Source organism: Harpia harpyja, chromosome 7 (genome assembly GCF_026419915.1).
Source record: "Harpia harpyja isolate bHarHar1 chromosome 7, bHarHar1 primary haplotype, whole genome shotgun sequence".
Lineage (NCBI taxonomy): Eukaryota > Metazoa > Chordata > Aves > Accipitriformes > Accipitridae > Harpia > Harpia harpyja.
The window spans coordinates 27271829-27295964 of NC_068946.1; the positions used below are offsets into that span (position 1 = coordinate 27271829).

Here is a 24136-nt window from a genome sequence, read left to right on the forward strand (position 1 = left end):
GAAACACATTATGTTGCTGTTGTGGTTCTTAAAAAGGTTTTGGTTATATCACTTGTCGTATAGGCAGCTCCTTGCCTGCATACTGGAGTATATGAATTATAAATAAAAAATAACTAAACGTGACGTGGAAGAAATTGGGAAGAATTTCTTGACCACTTTAGTGCTATGCCTGTTACCCCTTTTGTTAGAGGTCTGACTAGAAGTCGTCACTTACTTCAAGTTAAGAGCTAAGCAGTATTTCTTTAAGCCTGTCTGGTTTTGTGTGGGTATGCCACACTGAAACAGTGTTATTTAGCAGATAAGAGAGGCCAGACTTGCAAGTAAGAATTTATGGGACAGCATGGTCTGAAGTATTGATTTGAGAGAGGAGGCTGGAAATAGCTGCTGACCTTTGATTTCAGATGTGGATTTTCTCAGTTATTTTGGGGATTCTGCTTCTCTTATGTTTATTACCAGCATTGTGCTCCTTTGGTCACTTGCAAGGCTGCTTATCTTGTAAAGCATTGGTGTTCACCAGGGCAGAATCCAGCATTTTTCCTTCATATATGTTGCAGGTGTGTTGTGAGGTATAATAAGTTTGGGAAGTGCTTTGAAAATGCCCTGTACTCCTTACATGCTGTGAGAGAAGCATTTGCACTGTATTTGAATGCTTGCTACACTTGTGTTCTGCCTTCTGAAGAGTTTGATGGTAAACAGAAATAACTCTTTTGGAACTCTCATCTTTTCTGTAGTTACTGTTTTACTGTAATACCTTCAGTGGTTGCTTGAATAAATAGAGTGCATTACTTTCCGTTCCCAGGAAGCAGAGCCATTGTAATGGAGTGCCAATATGGACCAAGGAGGAAAGGGTTCCAGCCCAAAAAAGCTGGTGAGCAGGAAAGCATCTCTGGCCATCTGTACAAAGCCACTTGTCCAGCAAGGTAAGAATTGTCTATAAAGCTGGAAGAGCTACTCAGCATCCTAAGAAAGCATTCTTTCTGTGAGTCTTGACAGAGCACTCTTTGGGGGTGGTAGCTGATATGCACTGTAGCTCTTAGCTTCATCTCCTTGTTAACTTGAGGTTGATACTCATTTAGAGAGAAGGAGGAAATGCTGTCCTGTTAAACTGAGTAAGGCTGAGATTTCATAGGTTGCCTGGATGCAAAGTAGCAGTACATCAGGATGTGGAGTACAAGTGGGAATCATTCTCTACCTGAGCATTAGTTAGTTATTGTGGTGTCCTGTAGTGACCATTTTTGGTCCTAAAACTTTGTCATCTTATTTGTTGTTTTTCCTTCAGGCTTTTAATTGCACTCATATCAGCCAATCATCCTAATTTAGTAGATGTTCTATTTGCTGAAGGAGTTACAGTTTTTCCTGTTCACTGGGGACCTTCTCCTTGTCCAACACTAATGGGTTTTTTCCTTGTCCTTGAGCATTCTCCTGGGTGCTTGTTCAGTTTTTATTGAGCCAAGAGTGTGTTTACCTGGACAGTTGCAGCTAGGTATGTATGTGCTCACTTCTGGCTTCAAGCTGGGTGAACTACAGCCTGTTCAGAAATGGTGTTGTGTTTTTACTATACTGAGGGACAGAGGGTTTTTGCTGAGGTGCAAAATGACTCTGGCTGAGTGGCTTCCAGATCAGAACAGAAATGTGTCTGTCTGCATCCATCTCTGTTGATGTGTCCTTAACAATTCTACAGTTCTCTTAGAGGCTTTTCACCCCCTGCAGCACTCTGCTTGAACTTTTTCTATACTAATATCTGATATGAAGTAGGTGGGGGTTTTGCCTTTGCTTCCTGAGGGCAAAGTATACTGAAGGAGAATTTTTTTTTTATCCCTCCCCTCCCCCCCCCCCCCCCGCCCTCTTGGCAGGATCTATATTAAAAAGGTTCAAAAGTTTCCGGAATACAGGGTTCCTACTGACCCTAAAATTGACAAGAAAATCATAAGAATGGAGCAGGAGAAAGCATTCAACATGCTGAAGAAGAACTTGATAGATGCTGGCGGTGTCCTCAGGTGAAACTTCCACTTTTTTCTTTATCTTGACAAATGAAGCAAAAAAGAGCAATAATTTTCTTGGTTTGATTTATTTTTTACTTAGTCACTTTATTAAGGCTCTTGCTTAATATCAATAGTAAAAAAATCCCACAATGTCAGTAAGACTTATATGGCTCTGGAGTATTAATTTGGTAAACGTGTTAAGCACCAAGCTGTGGAACTTCAGCAGATGTTTTCATGCAGGAAATAGATAGAAATAGTTTTATTTGGGGGTTTGAGCTGGTTTATTTTGCATTGAAAGGTGTGAGAGGGCCCTGAGCTCTGAAAGGCAGTATCTTCCAGCTCAGGGGCTGTAAAAACTTAAGTCAGTCTAACTAAGTTGTTTGTGATTGTCAGTCTGTTCCCCCATGTTTTGCCTTTGCTTGAGAATTGTGTGTAGAAACTCTTTCCTTCTTGCCAGGTGGTATGTACAGTTACCCACTCAGCAAGCCCACCAATATCATGAAATGGAAACTTCCTGCCTCCCTTCTTCACCCTCCCATTTGTCTGTGTCTTCTCCTGAGGAGGAGGAGGAAGTTATTAGAGATGAGAACTGTACTCTGCCTTCCCGACTTCATCCTCAAGTGGCAGACAAGATCCGAGAACTGGTGTCTCAGGGAATAGAGCAGGTCTATGCAGTGAGGAAGCAACTAAGGTACACAACTGTCTGACATGCTCTCAGTCTGTAGTGCTGTATCTACTTTTGCATTTGATTAGTTTGGTTTGCAACTAAATGGCAGTGCTGATGCATTACTGAATATATTTCCCATATGTCATGATAATCTGTTTTTCCCAGCTTTTGTCTCCTCTTTCCATTTTATTATAGGTAGCCACTAAGAGCTGCTGTCCTCCTAACGTTAGTTGAATAAATGGGGATTTTTAATTCAAAACTCTGTAGCAGATGCACAAAGAACTGGGTCAGAAGATCATCTAGCTTGCTCTTGTCTTGTCATTGCAACAAGGGGAGGGAGAAGGTAGCAGCGTCTATAACAGAGAGAGATAGCACAATATATTTTAAATACACACATTTTAATGTCCTTTAACATGTGACAGAAAGTATGTGGAAAGAGAATTATTCAAGCCTGATGAAGTGCCAGAAAGACATAACCTGTCCTTCTTCCCCACTGTGAATGACATCAAGAACCACATTCATGAAGTGCAGAAATCCCTGAGGAATGGCGAGATGGTGTATAATTCAGAAAGTATCCCAGCAATGGTACGTTGGCCTTTGTGTTTCTTTTTGATTTTTGGAGTTAAATACTGGAAATCTTATTTTAAATTTTTACCACTTAGCTGTATTTCATCCAAAATGCTCTATGACTTTATATTTCCAGCAGCAATATTTTCAGTGGAATCTCTGGCTGAGCAAGATTGGATTAAATGTGACTAAAACCTTCTGACCTTATTTGGTATTTATCTCATAGAATCATAGAATCATAGAATCATTGCGGTTGGAAAAGACCTTCAAGATCATCGAGTCCAACCATTAACCATGCCCCCTAAACCATGCCCTGGAGTACCCTGTCCACTCGCTTTTTGAATACCTCCAGGGATGGTGAATCAACCACTTCCCTGGGCAGCCCATTCCAATGTTTGACAACCCTCTCAGTAAAAAAATTTTTCCTAATATCTAACCTAAATCTCCCTTGCCTCAACTTGAGGCCATTTCCTCTTGTCCTATCTCCAGGCACCTGACAGAAGAGACCAACACCCACCTCACTACAACCCCCTTTCAGGTAGTTGTAGAGAGCGATAAGGTCTCCCCTCAGCCTCCTCTTTTCTAGACTGAACAACCCCAGATCCCTCAGCCACTCCTCATAAGACTTGTGCTCAAGGCCCCTCACCAACTTGGTTGCCCTTCTCTGGACACGCTCAAGCAGCTCAATGTCTTTCCTGTAGTGAGGGGCCCAAAACTGAACACAGTACTCGAGGTGCGGCCTCACCAGTGCCGAGTACAGGGGAACAACCACCTCCCTGTTCCTGCTGGCCACACTGTTCCTGATACAGGCTAGGATGCGATTGGCCTTCTTGGCCACCTGGGCACACTGCTGGCTCATATTCAGCCGGCTTTCAACCAGCACCCCCAGGTCTTTCTCTGCCGGCCAGCTTTCCAGCCACTCTTCCCCAAGCCTGTAGCACTGCATGGGGTTGCCGTGACCGAAGTGCAGGACCCGGCACTTGGCTTTGTTAAACTTCATACAATTGGCCTCAGCCCATCGATCCAGCCTGTCCAGATCTCTTTGTAGAGCCTCCCTACCCTCAAGCAGATCGACCCTGCCTCCCAACTTGGTGTCGTCTGCAAACTTGCTGAGGGTGCACTCAATCCCCTCATCCAAATCATCAATAAAGATATTAAACAGAACAGGGCCCAACACCGAGCCCTGGGGAACACCACTCGTGACCCGCCGCCAACTGGATTTCACCCCATTCACCACGACCCTCTGGGCTCGGCCATCCAGCCAGTTTTTCACCCAGTGAATAGTGCACTTATCCAGGCCACAAGACGCCAGCTTCTCAAGGAGTATGCCATGAGAGACAGTGTCAAAGGCCTTGCTGAAGTCTAGGAAAATAACATCGACAGCCTTTCCCTCATCCACTAGGCGGGTCACCTGGTCATAGAAGGAGATCAGGTTGGTCAAGCAGGACCTGCCTTTCGTAAACCCATGCTGACTGGGCCTGATCCCCCTCTTATCCTGGACTTGCCATGTGAGTGCTTTCAAAACAAACCGTTCCATAATCTTTCCCGGTACCGAGGTCAGGCTGACAGGCCTGTAGTTCCCCGGATCCTCCCTCCGACCCTTCTTATAAATGGGAGTCACATTGGCAAGCCTCCAGTCCTCTGGGACCTCCCCTGTTGACCAGGAACACTGATAGATGATAGAGAGTGGCTTGGCAAGGACCTCTGCCAGTTCCCTCAGTACTCTTGGATGGATCCCATCAGGTCCCATAGATTTGTGAGTGTCCAGATGGCGTAGCAGGTCCCTAACTAATTCCTGCTGGATTAAGGGGGGTATGTTATGCTCTCCATCCTTACCTTCCAGCTCAAGGGGTGGAGTACCCTGAGGATGACTGGACTCACTATTAAAGACTGAGGCAAAGAAGGCATCTCATCTGCATTTGATTGCTATTAGTTGATTGAAAAACTACAATACTAGCACTTCATGATGACTGCATTAACTGAAAGCCATGTGGTGTAGAAAAACTGGCATGCATCAGAAAATTTTATTCATGGCTTTGTCATTGTCTGTGTTTTGGAGAGGTTACTACTACTTTCCTGTATCTGAAAAATGGGGATGAAGTATGTCTCAGGCACAGTCTAAATTAGGCCTTGCACAACATTTTGAATGTGTAAATATTAATAAATGCACTTTATAGTAAGTGAAGTAAGCTTGAAGTAGGTACTTTGGAATGCTCGGTAACTCTTACGTGTTGTTCCTTAATTTTCTTCCACCTATTGAGTAATAAGGGATACACAGTGATCCTAGTTTTCCCAGTTACAAGGCTGACTGCTGAAGAATTGCTGATTTAAAATCAGCTTTGACAAACTGTACTGTTAAATCATGCTGTCATGAGTCTTTTCCCTCTCCCTACACTGCTCTTGGCCCAGGTGAGTGAGTGATACTTGTTAGTTAGCCAAATGGTTTGACTGTTTTCTATTTTAAAGTCTTTGAATTGTCATGAGCAGACTTTAGCCTTCCTGATATAGTGCATGTTAAAAAATCTTTTACAGTAATTTTTTTTTTTTTTTTTGTAAACCAAGACCTCCCAAAATGCATGGTTGTAAGAAAGTGTTGTTTTAGACACTGTTTTCCTATGGGTCCTGTATTGAGCCTATGTTCCTGTAATAGATAAACTTGCACCCTTTCTGAGAACTGAGATCTTTTTCCTTTCAGCTGCAGTGGACCACAGACAGTGGGAATGTTCTCACAGAGACAGTGACTGTTACATTTGCCTCACCACCTTCAGATGGTAGGACTGCATTAATAACTTAGCTGTCTCCAAATGTGATTTGTTTTATTAGCTATGTCACAGAAGTTCAGTTTCCTTCCAGAGAGGTTGCTGTCATGTTCTGTCACTCAGCTGAACTTAAGAAGGATTATTTTGGTGTGTCTAATTTGGCATACTTTTTTTTTAACTATTTGACTGCATGTGTGGAAAAATACGTGTAGTCATGATGGGGTTGGCAGAAGTATGAAAATTATAAATTTGGCTTTTATTTAGCATCCTCAAGCGACTGAAGATTTTAATGGGATGGTTATGTGGAAAGAACATCTTGTCTTAGATGAAGGTGCATAATAACACCTGTGTAGAGAGAATTAAATTCCCGCTGAACAGCTATACCTGTCAGGGCACACAACACCCAGGAGCCAACTGGGTACTTAAGTTCCTTGATGGTTTGTGCTTCACACATGCTTAAACATCTTGCTAAAAAGGACTTGAATGCATATTGGGTTTCCTACTTCTCACAAAGTCATTGGCTTGATGAGTTCCACTGCTAGGTTCAGGCCCTGAACAAGGAACGCTGTATTTCTGTTGCCAGAATTGAGAGCACTCTTTTCCATTTTTCCTTAATGCTTAGAATAGAAATAGAAACACAGGTGTTTAGTGGCAGCAGAGCTGTGAGATATGTTTTTTCAGTTCTTTGTGTGGTGTAACCTCTTTATTAATATGTGAAGCTAAAGTAGCATCTCTTCCCAGCGACTGCTGAGCCACCTAGCAAAGTGTTAAACTTCCTCCTACTCCGCTGCAAAACCAGAGTGTAGATAGTGTAGATTTCTACAGAAACTTGATTTTATGTGTTCATGGTCAAATGTTTGGTTTTTTTGAAGACACTGGTTACACTACTTTTCCTTTGTTGAAAGTGGGTTCCTACTACTATTACTTCGACTTCAAAACATGTACTAAACCAAAATACAGGTGTTTGTAACTAGGTCTACTTGCTACCCACATAGTTAGGATTACACATAGGCTGAGATGCTCTGCTAGAACATGGTAACTGATAATAAATTTAAAATGAGAGATGATTGTGCCATTTTCCCCAGGTTTCAAGGATATTTTGTCTACTGTGACACCAAAAGAACTTTTCTGCATGTTTGTGGATCCTTTCCCCATGCCTTGTTTAATAGGTTTGTTATGAAACTCATCAGAAAAGTTGTTGGCTTTTAGCAGGGATATGATTGCAGGAAGGTGGAAGAGCCTAACTGTTTGCATACATTAAGATAATGCTGCAGACTTCTTAGATGTTTTTAATCTCAGTGGTACCGCCAGCTTGTTTTCCCATTTAACTGGAACATGGTGGTGGATACTTTTTGTTCCAGACAGCTGATAGAGAAGTCTACAGGGGCCAAAGGGGCACTGCCACAGTTGTCATGTTTAAAGATTTAGTCATGTCAACAGTTATCCTCCACTGTGGTTCTTGCCTGAAGAAGTCCTGATGTGTTTGGGTTTCTTTCCCCTTTGGCCCCTGTCACTTCATGACCTATTTCTTATCTTTGTTGTAGCAGGAAATATAGACCCCCAGAGGTTTGGCTCACTGTGTGATTTCTCCTAAATGACTTGCTGAACCTAATTTACGTGGAGCTGTTCCATGCACACCAGTGCATTTACAGTTAAAAAGGCCAATGTTGGGCTTTGTTTTGTTTGGGGTTTTTTAAACTCTTATTTTAGCTGTTGCTGCAATGGATCAATTTGAACAGAAAAGCATCATGTATGCTTGGTGCTCTTAGGGCAAGAATTTCAGTCTTGACAACTGTCAGAGGACAACAGGTAAATTTTTAGGCTCAGTTTGAATTAGTGTCCCTCTTTTTTAAGGAAGTCTTGCTTTTTAGGAAAAAAAGGAATTTGCAATATGAGCAGATTTACTGTGCTTAAACTTGCATGTCTATGTTACTATTTCTATTACTGCGCTTTTATGGAGAGACACAGAATAGTTGTGCCTTCAACTGCTGTGATAGAGCTCAGCAGGGATGACTGTCGTGGTTTAACCCCGGCCAGCAACTAAACACCATGCAGCCGCTCACTCACTCCCCCCCACCCAGTGGGATGGGGGAGAAAATCGGGAAAAGAAGCAAAACCCGTGGGTTGAGATAAGAACGGTTTAATAGAACAGAAAAGAAGAAACTAATAATGATAATGATAACACTAATAAAATGACAACAGCAATAATGAAAGGATTGGAATGTACAAATGATGCGCAGTGCAATTGCTCACCACCCGCCGACCAACACCCAGCCAGTCCCCCGAGCGGCGATTCCCCCGCCCCCCCTTCCCCGTTCCTATACTAGATGGGACGTCCCATGGTATGGAATACACCGTTGGCCAGTTTGGGTCAGGTGCCCTGGCTGTGTCCTGTGCCAACTTCTTGTGCCCCTCCAGCTTTCTCGCTGGCTGGGCATGAAAAGCTGAAAAATCCTTGACATTAGTCTAAACACTACTGAGCAACAACTGAAAACATCAGTGTTATCAACATTCTTCACATACTGAACTCAAAACATAGCACGGTACCAGCTACTAGGAAGACAGTTAACTCTATCCCAGCTGAAACCAGGACAATGACTTTTGGTATGAACTGTCTGAATGCTGGAGAAGGTTCAGGAAGACCAATTCTTGTTTTCTTTGTCTTTCACAGATAATTTTCTAAGGCAGTGTAGCCTATCAAATGTGTAAATATCTATCCAGTGATATACTGAATTTTAAAGGAAGCTAGAGAATTGGATTTGTTTAGTTTTCTGCATATGTGCACCAATTCAGTGAACATAAGCAGATACTCTAATTCCAGCATATCTTGTCTTCCCTTATATATGTGGGTATGTGTTTGTACACATTGCAAACACATGTTTATAATTATAATACAAGTCTAAGCAAAAAAAGAAGCCTGACTGAAAAAATCGGCTCTCATTAATTTATGTGAAGTGGTAGCAAGGAAAAACACTGACTTTTCAAACTTTTGTGTGTATACGTTTTTTTTCATTTCAACTTGTGCTGAATGGGGACAAATTTACATTTAAGAAACCAAACAATAACAGAACTAAACCCAGCTGTTTGTTTTCTTGTTGCGCAGAACTCCATATATCTATGTGATACAGCTTTCTCTGTTCTCTCCTCGGTGTAAGAATCACTGTAACTATCAAACTTAAATGTGCTCCCTTTTACATCTTTTATGAAGTATAATGACAAGTGAGATAAAGTACCTGTGTATATATATATATTTGGGGCTTTTTAACTTCTGGCATTCATACTGAATGCCCATGCAGTCTAAGGAGTGGTTACATTAGGAGTTGAACTATTAGCTTTATTCCTAGGCATGTTGGTGTAGAATACAGCCTAAGGAAAGAACTACCATCTCTTCCTACATGTGAATATTCACATAGGCATATGGAATCTCTGTATAGTGTTAAAAAGAGCCTAAATATTTGAAGTAGTTGTGTTCAAGAAGATTTATAGAATGTATTTTATGGTCAGTTACAATAAAGTTAGAGTTTGCATATCGGTATATGTGTTGAAAAATATATCTCCACTCACTTAGATTGCTGGAAACTTTTGTATGATTTCCTGTTAGAAAACTGTTTGCAATTGGCCATTCTCAATTTTTTTCCATTCACCAGGCTAATCTACATGCACAGGGCAAGGTCTTCTTTTACAGTTATAGCAGTGAAACTGCAAAACAAGAGGCTAAGCAATGTCTGCTTGTGTCTGGATAAATCTTAACCAAAATGTTCTGGGTGGCTCAAACAGGAAATGGAATGATCCCATGGGAATTTTTCTTGCAGAAATTGCTACAAGTGAATCTCAATTTTTACAAGTCGTCAGGAAATGAAGTCCATCATTCTTGCATTAATAAGAATTTTGAGGATATGATGTAATCTGTAGGCTGAAAGGCCTCCAGATAAATGGACTTTTGCTGAGATATTGCATAGAAGTTATCCTAATTCCATGAAGATGTTTGGAAGGGAGTGGTGAGGCTTAGAGGATTTCCTGCGTAGATTTTTGTTTTGTAAGACAGCCCTTTCTTTTGATGCCTGTCTGTTACTGAGCCCTTACTGAGGTGTATGTATTGTCAAATTATTTGATTGCTGCTTTGATAGAAATGTTTCAGCTTTTATGTTATAACTAGAAATTCAAAGTACAGTGTGGGGTGCAATTACTTTGCTCTCCACAATGGATTTATTGGTACTTCTTTTTTCACTCTGAACAGGCACATACAATCTTCCTACAGTGTTGTCTTTTTCTCATACCCAGCCTTTTTTCTTTAGCATCCAAGTTCTTCTGCAAAGAGAACAGCATATATGTATATACATGTCTTTTATATGTCTATATGGAGATTGAAGGGGTTTGTTCAGTTTGCGGGGGAGGCTTTTAAACAGGAAGAAGAAATTTGTCATAACTGCTTCCTCTCTGTGGCACTGTAGGGACCTCAGCAGGGGAGTCAGTTGTCACCAAAGCAGAATCCAACCAGAGCGGGGAGTCCTTGCTACCAGAAACAGCTCAGCTGTTGTCTTCACTCTCTTCAATTCAGCCCAAGATATTTGCACAACTTCAGGTACAGTCAAGTTGTTTACAGAACGTCAAACATTGTGTGCTGGAAATGCTGAAGGCGAGCTGAGAACCGCAAGTTCCCTCACAGCTAATGACCCCAAACACTGGCTAGGTAATGCGGACTTTGAAATAGCTGTCAGCTCTCTTGTTGCCCTCTCTTGCATGTCACACAGCATATAGCTGTGGTGCAGGGGATCCCACTACCATCTTCTGACACTTTGAAGTTAGGGTCTTTTGTGAAGGCAAAACTAAGAGGATGAAGGTAGTGGGTTTCTGCCTCAAACCAAGCATCAATTCATTTTCCACATGGTCCAGTCTTCATAATGAAGATGCTGCAAAACTGAGGGGAGATAATTCAGTCTTATTTATTCCTTTTAAATCCTCCTCCAGCCTCTTAAGAAAATATGTTAAAATCCTAAAACTGCTTCCAGCTCAGATCTGTAAATTTCCAGGTTGAAAGGCTGAAGAGTGGGGATAAGAATGTCATGCTAAAAGAGCTTCTTCTAAAGTTCACCTTCCTTCAAAGCTGGTTCTTTTAGCCTTCTTCCCTAACTACTTATTTGAAAAGCTACCTTCATACTTCCTGAACCCCAATGAAATGCATGATCTCTTCCCTAGAAATACAGTCTGCAGTAAGGTGCTGTTTCACTTGCTGTTTCCCTCTCTTTCTCAAGACAGCCTGGCTCCACCTCACTCCCTTTTTTTTTCAAAGCAGTGTACTTAGCTTTTAGTGCCCACCTCTTGTGGAAATGGCCAGTATCAGGGAATGATTTGAAACTGAATATCAATCCAAAATTAGAGCTTTATGGTCATAAGTAGTCTTCTAGATGCTGCTGGATACCATTGTCCTAATTGTTTTCTAATACAACTTTAGCCTAGGGTTGCGGGGATTGACTGTTCAAAAGACATGATGTATAGGAAGTCAGAAGCTATCCCGTTCGAGCATTCCAAAATACATGCCATTAAATGCAAATTCCTCCTGCTGTAAATACTAGTATGTTAGTTCTTCTGCCTTCTCTTTCACAGGGATTACAGCTGCAGTCAACTTTTACCTCCACAAATGGATCAACAGCCCTGATAGCTGTAAATAACCATTCCCCTCCCAGCCCTGCAAGTCTCCTGGATTCCATAGGGAGTGCAATAACCAGCCATTCTCTAGTACTCAGTCAGGGACACAGTCTGCAAGCAGGTGCTGGCCTAACACAGCATAGTACTGCTGCCTCTGCTTTTGGGACTCTGCCTGGCTGTGATCAGAGTTTGGTCACCATGGGCCAGTTGGTAGCAGTTGGAGGGGTAGATGACTCCAGAAGCCTAGAAGGAGGAGTTCATCAGATTCTCCTGGGAGATGTACACACTATTCCAGTACAGATTGTGGACAGCCATCCAGCACTTAGTAAGTTGCAGTCTTCCCAATAATATGTAAATAAAGAAAATATGGTGGATTTGGTTTTTGTGTGTCTTTAAGAAAGGAGAGAAATGTGTTGATAATGGGGAACTCCAGTGTAGACTTCTTTCAGCTGATTCTAATTAGTTTATACTGTGAAAACATGCTGAGTGTAAAAAAAACCAAACCAAACCAAACAAACCCCTTTAGTTTTTGCTGTAAAAAGATGACTTCTTAGTTAAACTGCTTATCACTTTCTTTGACCAATTACCAACTTATTTGATGAAAACAATATTTTTGCCAAAAATCCCAATATTTAGCTAAAATTATGATCTTCAAAATAATTTTTTTAAAGGAAAAATAAGAATAGAAAATAACCAACACTGAATCTAGTTAGAGCTCTTTGGAAAGAAATGTGGGGTTTTTGGTGACTTCTTTCTTTGCACCATCCCAGCAGAGTTTTGAATTTTTTAATAAACTTTTACTAGGATCCTGTAGTCATCAATATGCTTTAGCAGTGATCAGTTGGAGTTGTACATAATCGCTTGGAATTTCAAACTTCTATTTGAAAATACTTTTAAAAAAATACACAGTAAACATTATAAATAAATAACTTTCTATCAAAATAGAAGGCTCCTTAAAACCATTGTTATCAAATATAGATACAGTCTTTGAATTCTCAGCCATGGAACCTGACTAAGAATGAAAGCTTGCATTCTCAAAGAATGATTTCTAATTCTTGGTGAAGAACACTTATTAGATATGGAGCATATATAGATCATTGCAACATAATCTTTTGACTTTTCAGAGAGTCTGAAATGTTAGCTGTGCAATGCTTTATTATTTCTATATTATCTTTTCTTGTCATCTATGACTTCTAAAAAGATGACTCTGGAGTAGTTTTGCAGGAACATGTAGGTAAAGATGTGCTAGATCATAGCCTACACCTTTGTAATGCCATAGCGATAATTATCTCCATATGTCCTGATGACTTTTGCAGGTCAGCAAAATTTAATTTGTACTAAATTCTGTAATATTCTGAAAATGGAAATATAAGACTACATGAAGAAGTAAAAAGGAAATAAAGGGTACATGAGGAAATATACTGAAATTAATAAGTGTTAAAGTAATATTGGGATATTTTACTGTGGCAGTATGGTCAAATTTAAGGGATTTTCTGCCTGCTGTACTCAAATGTTTGTGTAACTGGTTGTTTTCCCTTTTATAATTGAATTTGACTAATCTTCTGAGAAATTCTGTTTTCATTCAGGGTAAAAGAATTTCAGAGAAGTTATCAAATTTACCTCGTCCATTCAGTTGTTTAACCCATTTGTTCAATCTAGATGTTGATGCCTCTCAAAAATTTTTGTAAGTGATGAGTGTTGTAAGTGAATTTTTAAAGAAGTACTATTAGTTTACACAAAAAGAAATGTAGTCAAATATAAAATTCTGTAACTGCAAGGACTAAACTCACTGTTCCTTTGGGATTTCCTTTTTGGTTTTTTTTCTGGTCAAGGTCTCAGTCTATCATCATCAGCCTGAATTTGGAAATTGTGAGAATATTGGTGCCATGCCTAAGTTATGTGGAGGAGTTGCCTATAAAATGCACAGATGGTTTTTTTTTTTTCAGAGGCAAGTTCTTTGTCTGGAGGAGGACAAAAAACAGTCTAGACTGAAGAGGGAATAATGTTACAGAGCTTATTTGGAGGAAGCGCCATATACTTGAACATAGCAGTTCAGTCCGTGTGTATTTCAAGATGTTTTTTTCTCCTCTGTGTGTGCATATACTTATGCACATATGCGCTTGGTTAAAATTATCCTGTACGTTCTGCATTTTCTCTTATCCAAGTGCTAACTTAAGAATAAGCTATTTCCTGCTGAAAATATATATGCAGTCATTGAGAAGTAAAAGTGCCTGAAGTGTAAGTCATTCTCTAAATCAACATGCTTTAATTTTTGCAGCAGCAGCACCTCCGTTCCTCCTTTTCCCTGGAAAAGAAAAAAAAAAAAAAAGACGGTAGCTTTATTTTTCCATGGGAAAGAGGAAGACATCTTCTGTGAGAGTAATTTTGTATCTCCAAACATTTTTTTTTTTTAGAAGATGTTTTAAATACTCTTACTTGAGGGGCCCCTTACTGCTGTGAATTCATATCGACTTGCAATGCCTTATAGCACAGTAGATGACATAACTGGCTGTCAAACTAAACAGCAGTTAACTTCACAAATGCTTTACCTATTAGCTTGAGTTCCTGAAATATTTTTTCTTTTAAATGCATACAGTTATTGGGGCTGAAGCGTTATCAGTGTAGTGTGAACTTCAATGTTTGATTTTTGTTTTCTTTTTAAGCTGAAGAAAATACAGAGAGTGTTACCTGTGTGAGCCAAGTTAAACAAGAGCCAAGAGAAAAAGCATTGTCTACGGAGCCAGATAAAATCCGAGACTGCCATAGTTCCTCACCTATTTAAATCTGTGAAGCCTAGAAGGATTTTTCAAATCGGAGAACTCTAAACATCTTGGAAGGGAAGGCGGGTGCTCTCAAAGTAATGCCATTCTTTTTAAGTTGTATTATGACATTCAGATTAGGCATATTTTACACTAGTTCTGATGGCCAGCTGTTTTGATTTATGACTGATGTGGCTCGCTGCCAATTCCAGGTCATTCAGTTGCCCTGTGGAACACCACCTTTCTCTTCTGTTTCAAGTTTTGAGTAATTTGGATGCTATCCAAATGGCCCATTTTGGTCAACATTTCTGAAGGTCTTCCACAGTTTAATTCCTTAGCTTTAAAATGTGGATCACGTGCTGGGTTTGCTTTTCTTCTTGAAACCCTCAACTGTTACGGCACTACAGAGACCATAGAATCTGCCAGCTCCAAGACCACAGAATCCAACAGCAAAGTGTATCAATACAGCAATGGTTTTGTGACAAAACGAAGGTCCAAGATGCTAAATTTCAAAGTGATGAAGGATGTGGATGCTTAAGAAAGTGCAACTTTGACCTGATCATAATGTTAATGGTGTGAAGATCAAGGAGAGGAGAAAGGTGAGGTTGGCAGGTGAACGTAAGATTGTATGATGAGGAAAAGTGTGTGAATTGTAATGGTGAATGTTTTCAACTTTGACATCTTTAAACTTATGTTCTGGCTTTATAATGAGGTTCATTGCTGCATACACCCTTTGCAGTGGTACTGTATTAGCAGTTGGTCATAACAACTAAATGCAGGAGGCTTGTCTCACGGAAAATGATTGATGCTGCCTTTTCAGTTTTTCTACCTTTTGCTTTATGCACTTACGCTATCAGCTCAGATAAATATGATATAACCTGCTGCTGCTCATGATGTAGGGCTTATGGATGCATCACTAACAAAGAGAGGCCCAAGAAAACAAAGCAAGTAATACAAATCCAAGCAGTATGTGCAAGTGTGCTGTCCATATAATATTCAGAAAACAAACTCCTCTTTTTCAATGGTGGCAGCTCCTAGGACGGAAGTGGTCTGTATTACTTCAAATAATTACTAGGAATCTTTAAAAAACGGAATATGGTAAATATCTTTTAGCAATATTTAAGCCAAAGCCATAATAAGTGACAAGCACTGAGTTGCATAATCTGACAGACATGTTTCTTTAAGAAAAAAATACACCTACAGATAACTGGGAATCTGTTTAAAGCAGTAAATTAAATGAAATTGATGCCAACATAGATATCAAGTTAAACAATAACATTGTTTGCTTCAGATGTTGAATTCTTAGAGCAACATTCAGAGTATTTTGTATACATCAATATCAGTAGTTCTGTTATTAGTTCCTACTAAGTGGTTGAGAACTTCATCATAAAATTAGGTATATTTTTCTGCATGCTGTACAAGAATGCAATCTGAGGACTTTCTCTTTTTCAGACTTAAAAAAACAACAGAAAAAGATTGGCTCATTTATGCAGAGGAGAAAGTGTTAGGAATACTACATGAACATAAAGATTAACATTTTTAAATTGTTAAATTTGTTAACATACATTCAAGGCATTCACAAACATCATCTAAATAGTGGCCATTTAAAATTAATTTTAAATTTTCTTTTGAGTGTTTAAAACTTTCAAAAGTCTCACATTGAACTTGGGTTCCTAATACCTTTATGTGCAGCATCTGTTAGGTAGGTGCTGTATCTTAGTCTTACCTTAAAATATATTAACTTCTATGAGGTTAACTAGCACTGTTAATGCTGTTCATTTAAAGCTAATGTTTATGGGTTAGCTTAAATTAGAATTTTCCAACAGGATCATGCTCTTATTAAATAAGAGTCAGTATTTTATCATGCAAGTGCATGGAGAATCTCCAGTTCTTTGGAGTCTCATACTTAGTTTCTACACTGACTTGTTTTGTGGTATGCCTTACTCATTTCTGGGTAGGTAAAATCCTGCAAGGTTCACCCTTTTGGTTTTTTTGTTGTTGTTGTTGTTAATTGTGAAAATATGTCCAAAATGGATGTTCTCTGCTGCAGTTGTAGTTCCGGAGCGCGCAGGCAGCAGTCACCTTTTCTTTTCCAACTCAGTAACTATATACCAGAATGGGTACCTCCTTCCACGCTGCTGTATTCAGTGATTCCATCACCTTTGGTTTTTCTTAAACTAATGCATTCCAAAGTATATCGCCTTTCTCAATATTACTTATTTTTTGAGAATTGTTCCTCATTTTTGAAAATGCTTATTCTCAAAAGCGTAAATTACAGCTAAAGATTAGCAGCAAGAGGTTATTTCAGTTTTAGTTCTCTTCAAAGCAGATGATACATTTGTGGTTGCAGTAAAAGCTTAAGGAAAGAGAAGTTACATTTCCATCAGTTCTTGCTTAGTTCCCTCATTAACAGATCTGTTCTTTAACAGTCACTGTTCTTCCCACCATGAGCTACAGTCTCATCCTGTGCTGAAGAATACTTCTGACCGTACTTCTATTTTTAGTTTAGTGCTCACAGCTGGAGGAAATACTCTTTCAGTCCATCTTGAATTGCAGGCTGTGAAATGAATTTTATAATCTACCCTGAAAACAATAGAAGAAAAAGTTGGGAGAAATTTAAAGAAACAGTAAAGAATTAGTTGTTTTTAAAAGCTGGGGATGCGAGTTGCAATTCTGTTAATCAAAAAATTTTATTTGAAATGCTTCTTCAGCCAATACTTGCGGTTTTGTTTTCAATTTCCTTCATTTTCACAGAATTTCAGTTCTTTTGTCTTCCAAATACATATTCCAGTTTACTACTGTGTTGTTTTTAATTTAGTGTAACCTTTCCTCTTTAAAGAGTATGTTTACATTTGTTTTGTGCATGTTGCTAATGGAGGAACACAAACTCATCACCCATATCCACTCTCTATATTCAGCTTAACACCTTAGTTCACTAATGTCCACAGAAAAGACTCTATTATGTATATGAAAAAATCACAAGTAGACAATACCACTTTCAATGCACTTAAATTTGTTTGCATAGAATACTCAAGGGTGATTTTTCAGAGAAGGCTATATAGCTTGGTACAAAGTAGTTGGTTATTACTTTGTGTTGGAATTGTAGATGTTTTTCTGATGTTTACTTTGTTTTCTTGTGGTTGTTGTGTTCAAGCATTTATTTTGCAAACCTAGAAATCCTGAGATTCCACAGTACTGTAAATGAACAAATTATTCTCCAATTTAACCTTATTGTTGGTTACCTGTAACAGTCATTGGTTGGCTTGACAAGAAGGGCTGTGCGTACATATGTGCATGCAAAAATAATTTTTTGCTAAAATGTAGAGAGGACATAAAAGAGCACACATCCATAGCGCTTGTTCAAGGCTGGCAGTCTCTTGGATGGAAACCAGCAGTGTTAATGAGTCCTTTTCGCGCTGTTCAAAAATCAAGACTTGGTTGTATGGTATGAAGATTGTTGCAGTTTGTACAAAATTCAGAGGCAAATGTCTGTATATGTATGTGTATATATATATTTATATAGTAACTTAATGTATAATATTCCTATTCAAATGTAAACTACTTTTAAAGTATTGGTCTATGTTGTGGTTATGGGGGCTCATGGGGAGAGGTAGAAGAGCTACATGAGGGCAGTGGTTTCTGGGGATGAAGGAGAACAAGTAGCACAGGTCCAGCGAGACCAGGTGGAAGAAGGTCCTGAAGATGTGTGAAAAGCAAGGGACCTGCAGGGAGGGCTCAGGGGGCTGTGCTGGAGGGGCTCCAGGGCCTTGGAAAAGGATTACGAGCCCATTGCAAAGGCTCAGTGCAGCTCCTGAATCTATGCTAGTAGTGGATAGGGTGAGTTCATGGTAGGAATTTAAAGGTATGGAAGAAAAGGGAAACCTGTCCTGCCCTCAAACCCAACAGAGCTGCTTGAGTTTTGGTGAGTACCAGAGGCAGCTAAATGACCTCCTGTAGTCTGAGACACCCGTTCTTATTTTCTAATATGAAGAAGCAACTCCTCTTGGACCTTCAACCCAGGAGCATAGACTCTTTTCCTTTACATGTTACCAAGGAAAATACACCTTTTCTTCCCAACTGAATTAACTTGCTGCTCTCCTCATCCCTCTGGATGCAGCTCTGCCTACCTCAAGCACGCTCCGTATCCACCCAAGTCTCTCTTCCTTCACGCTCATTAGGAGTTCCACCCAAGTCCCATGCTCTCAGGCCCACCAGTTCTCAATGTTACACTGTTACACTGTTGAAGTAGCTGGTGAGTTCACTGCACAAGTAAACACTGGTGAGATTTGTTCCTGTCAGTTTTTCTTCCTGTCTCCCCAGGATCCTAAGTCCCTATGTTCCTTTTAATTTCATTCAGTTTTTTCCTTGCTTGCTTTGGGGCTTATCCTCACCTGGATGAATATCAGGCAGCCACATTTCACAAGACATTTGTTATATTCACAGCAACCAAAAAGATGTGAGAAAACAAGGAGAAGATAATTTCTGCCACCTGTTAGGACTTTATATTGAGAAACTGGCCTATTGCCTTTCATACTGCTTGAGTTCCTGGTTTTGGCAGTGGATAGTAGCTGGCTGTTGACTTGTCTGTCGGCAAACTTACAATTTGCTCCCTTATGCCTATTTAAACAGATACGTTTTCAGAAGGTTAGGCAGGAAGAATCTGTTCCATTAGGGATAGAAAGTATGATATAGTTGAGGGTGGTGCTGTGAAAAGTTACTGATCTTTGTGGATCTCTGATGAGAAAATTCTCCTTGATCTGCCCTTCCCTTCTGAACAAACCTTTCATAGGAATAAACTTCAGCACCTATCCCATCAGTAATGATTATCTTCTCCCAGTAGCAGTGCACCTTATTAATGAATGAAAAAACATTGTGTAAAACAGGCTGTGTTGATTTTTTTTTAGATCAGAAGCTATCCAGCAGGTCTATCCAACAAGCGTCAACTAAGGTATGATTTGGGGGGAGAAGAAGGGGAAGGCAAAAATCTAGTCACATGGAAGACGTGTATGTGGGTTGGTTTGGGGTTTTCTTTCAATGTAAGCTGTTACATCTTAGTATCTCATTCCATTCCTAATGCATGTCACAAATGACATGTTTATTTTCTGAAGTGATTTGATGTGTTTTCTGGAGAGTGTTCAAAGGAGTGATCATAAATAGTACTGCTGTATCATAGAAAGTATTAGTAGTGTTTGTCATCTAGGGTCCCATCCTGTTCTAGTACAGAGGTGATTTGAAAAGCATGGAATGATTTCTGAGGACAAATACTGAGTGTCCTTGTCCTAAGGAGTCTTCCCTGGATGGAAAGTTAGGAGCATTGAATGCTGTGAGAGTAATTGTGTCAACAGTAATCTGTTAGCCCGCACTAGATAGAAGAAAACTCACAAAAGGCTTGCATATGATAACCTCTATGGAAAAAGTTAACTTTGGATGCTTGATAGTTTTAAGTCATATATGCATAAGGGATTATATGTATCTTGGGGGGGGGGAAAAAAAGGAAAAAAGAAAATGGAGACATGAATATAGTTGTTTGCATGTAGTTCTTTAATACAGTTTTAATTACAATTAACTGTGGTTAAATGATGCAGATATTTTAGGGCACATATAATCAGATCTTTTAATGTGGATAATTGGAATGCATGTTTTTATTACCATCCTTAGCTCTCTGCAGTGCAGCTCAGTTGGTCATTTGGCATGTACTGGGCTTCTGCTAATGACAGTCTGCCTGTTTAAACAAGAGCATGCTGTTCTAAGCAAATTAAATTTCTTGCTCTTCCTGATCTTTTTTCTAATAGAGATTGATAAGGCTCATAGGAGGATGAATATCTGTTTCTAGTACAATGATTTCATAAGAGTTAATTTCTGGGTCCTCAGTATGAAGGAACTAGAGAGCGAAAACCTACATACTGTTGGATCTGCTGTTAGGTCATTTTTCTAATGTACTTGGATTTCTACAGTGGGGCAGTGTTAATACAGCATAAGCTACAACTAAAATACTGTTAAAATTTTAGCTCTATCCTTTGGTTAAATGTTGATAGTTCAGTGGCTCCAGGAAAGATGAGAGACTTGCTTCTGTTCTTTGTAGAATGGTCTTTGTCTCTAGATACTGTTTAAAATGTAATTAGGTATGGCAGTCAAATGGCAGCAGGACAGCCAGAAACAGAGATGTGTGTGTTGGCAGATCAGTGGGAGAGGGAGGAGTTCAGTCCCAGTGTCCTCATTCCAGACTAACGTTCTCTGTGCTAGTCCTGAATGCACCCCTTGGGAAACAGTGGTGATTTGTCTTTGTGTTCTGACATAGCTGTTCTTTCTGCTTGCCCACTCAAGAGATTGTACGAGCCTGCAAGGGAGAAGATCACGAAGAAAGTGTGTAAGATCTTATGGGAGGACCTGCAGGAACAGAATGGAGGAGATTAAAGGTTGATGACATGACTTCTATAAAGCCCACATTCTTTGGTGGAAGGAAGAGGATTTTTCAATAGAGAATAAAAGTAAATCTTCCTTTTCCGAAGTATTAGAATTACTGTGTCTCTCTAATCTGCTTGACAAGATGCCTAGTGTTTAGATAGATCTCAATGTTTTTATGAGTATATACCAAAATGTTAATGGATACTTATCCATGCATTGCATGTCATACTGAAACTGTAGGCCAGTGGTGCCTCCTGATCTTTGTATTGTCTATGTACATTTTCTTAAAGCAAATGAAAGCTTGTTTTATAAAGAAAACAGTGGAGAGCTTTTGTTTGAAGTCCTTTCAGATATATGCTTTTTACAGAGTAAGCTTTAACTTATAGTAGATAATGTTGATTTCTGCAGAAATTTCTTATGAGGAAATACTAGTGTATCTTCTAACCCTGTGATAACCTAAAATATCCAAAGCCTTTTCCAATTATTTTTTTTCTTTTTATCCAGAACAGGAAGCATTCCAAACTGTCCTTCAAAACCACCATGTTCAGAGCCTCAAAGGTTTGGCACTTTTGTTCCTCTGTAGGTGATCTTCCATCTGTGCTGCAAATCACTGTGTTCAGGGTCTTCCACAAAAAAAGAACAGCACTTATAGAACCAAACTTGCACAGGGGAAGGAGTGGGGTGGGAAACAGGGATGACACCAGAATCCTTACTTACCACCTCTCCCATCAGATGAGGGCACTTCCTTTTCATTTGCATAATCTGACCTGGTCACTTGACGGCATGTCAATAACAATATCTGTAAACCATAGTTTGTTTATAAACATCTGTGTCACATCAAATCTAGATATGACAAATTTTCTTTGTGCTTGGAATTTGCATTGGTTTAGTGAAACCAATGGTGTCAAATGGTCAAGTCTCAAGAACTGACAGAGCCTTCAGCTGTGAATTTGGTCTTAATCTGAGTTCTAACTGACCTAGGGAGAAATTCTGAGGCTGTGCCCATGTCTTCTGCAGCACTTGTTGAACAGAAGAAAAACCTTCAGTTTCTTCCAGCTCCCAAGAAGAGCTGCGTTTGTGTTTCTACCTGATGCAGAGCTGCTCATATTTATCTCATGGAATTCTGCTCTCCAGCTTAAGGGAAGACAAAGGTCTTCCTGTATGAAAACTTGATGGTCAGTGTACATAGTCTGAGTGAATTGGGCGCACCTAGAACAGTCACCCTCAAGCATGCTGTAATTTAAGCTGTGTTAGGAATGGAAGCTGGTAGAAGGAATAAGCAACTGAAGAACATAATAGTAAAAGTAGGCATTCTTGCTCTTCACATACTATCCTCCTCACACAGTACCTTTTCTTAAACATCTTGAGAGAAACACTGGTCAGCAGTGGGAAGAAAACAAATCTCAATTTCCGCCCCCCCAGCTTAACAGTGGTTTTGCTAATTTAGCCACAAATTCAGCCTAAAGAATATCTTCTATCCTAGATCTAAGGGTACAGTGTTTAATTCCTGAAGGACCATGCTAAAAATTCAGTTGTGCTTTGTCAGGTCACTGTTCTTATAGACATAAATTTAACTTTTTCTCACAGATGTTTCTTTTAAAGCTAAAATTAAATGGGAGAGAGAAGTAGAAATTAATTATTTATGTTTCTTACAGATGACACTCCTCAGTTTGCTGAAGTGTGCAGGTGTTTCCTCCTTGACTTCTGCTTTTAGCTCTTAGTTCACTATGTGTTGGATGTTTTCTCAGGATCACTTACCTCTGAGAGTACTCCAGATAATCAGCAAGAGACCAGAATGGAGAACAGAAGAGGAAGTGAAGTTTGTAAAAAGCTGCTTGCAGGAGATAGAAAGCTCTCAAAGTTACAGCTCAAGATTGCAGTTTCTTCTGGCTGAAGTGGTTCACTTTAAATGGTAATTTTAAAGTTAATTTAAAGATGTGTCCTGCAGTGGCCGCACTGCAGGACACAGCTGAGGTCATCAGTGAAGCTGGTGGCACCTCTGTGAAAGTGTATTTAAGAAAGGGCAAAATGCTGCCCAGCAGAGAGGAGTGAAGAAGAAAGTGAGAGAAACAGTCTTCTGAACATCAAGGTTGGAGAAGAAGGAGAGGGAGGAATTGCTTCAGGTGCTGCAGCAGGTATTTCCCTGCAGCCCACGGAGGACCTCATGCCGGAGCAGGTGGAGATTTCCTGAAGGAACTGCAGTCCACAGAGAGGAGCCATGCAGGAGCAGGCTTATGCTGAAGGACTACAGGCTGTGGAGAGCCCACAAAGGAGCAGGCTGATGCTGAAGGACTGCAGCCTGTGGAGAGCACCCATGGTGGAGCAGGGGAAAAGTGTGAGGAGGGTGGAGTGATAGAAAGGAGCTGTTACAGACTGACTGCAACCCCCCATTCCCCTTTGCCCTGCACTGCTTTGAGTGGGAGGGAGGTAGAGGAGTTGGGGGCTGAAAGTGTGAAGTTGAGCCTGGGGAATGAGGGGAGCATGAGGGGAAGGTGCTGTTTTAATTTGTATTTGTTTCTCAGTATTTTAATCTATTTTAATTGGCAATAAATTAAAGTAATTTTCCTCACATCAAATCAAGTACTTGGATTTTATATCTGGACTCAAGTCACAGTGGAAAGTACTTACTGATTTCTCTTTGATCACTGCAAGCCATTATTGCCTTTAATTTTTTAAGTAGGACACAAAATGGATCAAATTTTAATTTTTAAGAAGTCATTCTGTGTGTAGAAAGGAGTGCACCTTGTCTGAATCAGGAGTTGCATTTTTGGATGTGGTCTGGTTAGGCCTTTCAAGTTCTGCTTATTCACCTTTTCACTAGAGTAAATCTCAGCTGCAGGGCCTACTCAGGAACAGGTCTAATCCATTACATTTCTGCTGGAGAAGGATACCAGCCATATTTTTACAGGTTTGAGCATGGGAGAATCATTTGGAGGAAAAGATGCTCCAGCAGTAGATTCTACTTTATCTACCTTGGTAGTGGCGTTCTTAGAGATGTTAAGGATGCAGCATCTTCATGGCATTATATCTAGCTGTGCTTCAGAAGGGGGCAAAGTTTGGCGTGAGTGGCATCTTTGGTGAAAGCAGTGTTAATCTCGGGAAAAGAAATAAGCAGAGTTTGGGTATGAGATTTACATCCCTGTGCTTTTCAGAGATTATTTTCCTGAATGAGAAGGGAACTTTCTTTAGAAGATAAGTTTTGTATGTGGGTTCTTATACCACCTACCAAAAATATCTGGCACTGGCAACCAAGGGTGTCTAGACCACCAAGGGTGTCTACTAGGTGACATGACACACTTAATGGTTTCTAATAGGGGCACTGTTTGGAATACAAAATTGATGGATATCTTC

The 24136-nt window shown here is 39.9% G+C and overlaps 1 protein-coding gene across 4 annotated transcripts in view; it reads left to right on the forward strand.

The window, feature by feature from the left end:
* Positions 1-23361, forward strand: part of CARF (calcium responsive transcription factor) — a 41648-nt gene extending 18287 nt beyond the window's left edge. For all 4 annotated transcript variants that reach the window (XM_052791247.1, XM_052791245.1, XM_052791248.1 and 1 more), the window contains 12 exons: positions 800-920; positions 1854-1997; positions 2440-2673; positions 3072-3234; positions 5912-5987; positions 10427-10557; positions 11580-11946; positions 14285-14979; positions 19285-19328; positions 20705-20868; positions 21290-21343; positions 22441-23361. In XM_052791247.1, coding sequence (XP_052647207.1) covers positions 800-920; positions 1854-1997; positions 2440-2673; positions 3072-3234; positions 5912-5987; positions 10427-10557; positions 11580-11946; positions 14285-14403 — 1355 coding nt within the window. In that variant the 3' untranslated portion in view covers positions 14404-14979; positions 19285-19328; positions 20705-20868; positions 21290-21343; positions 22441-23361. The remainder of the gene's footprint in view (positions 1-799; positions 921-1853; positions 1998-2439; positions 2674-3071; positions 3235-5911; positions 5988-10426; positions 10558-11579; positions 11947-14284; positions 14980-19284; positions 19329-20704; positions 20869-21289; positions 21344-22440) is intronic.
* The last annotated feature ends 775 nt before the right edge of the window (positions 23362-24136 follow it).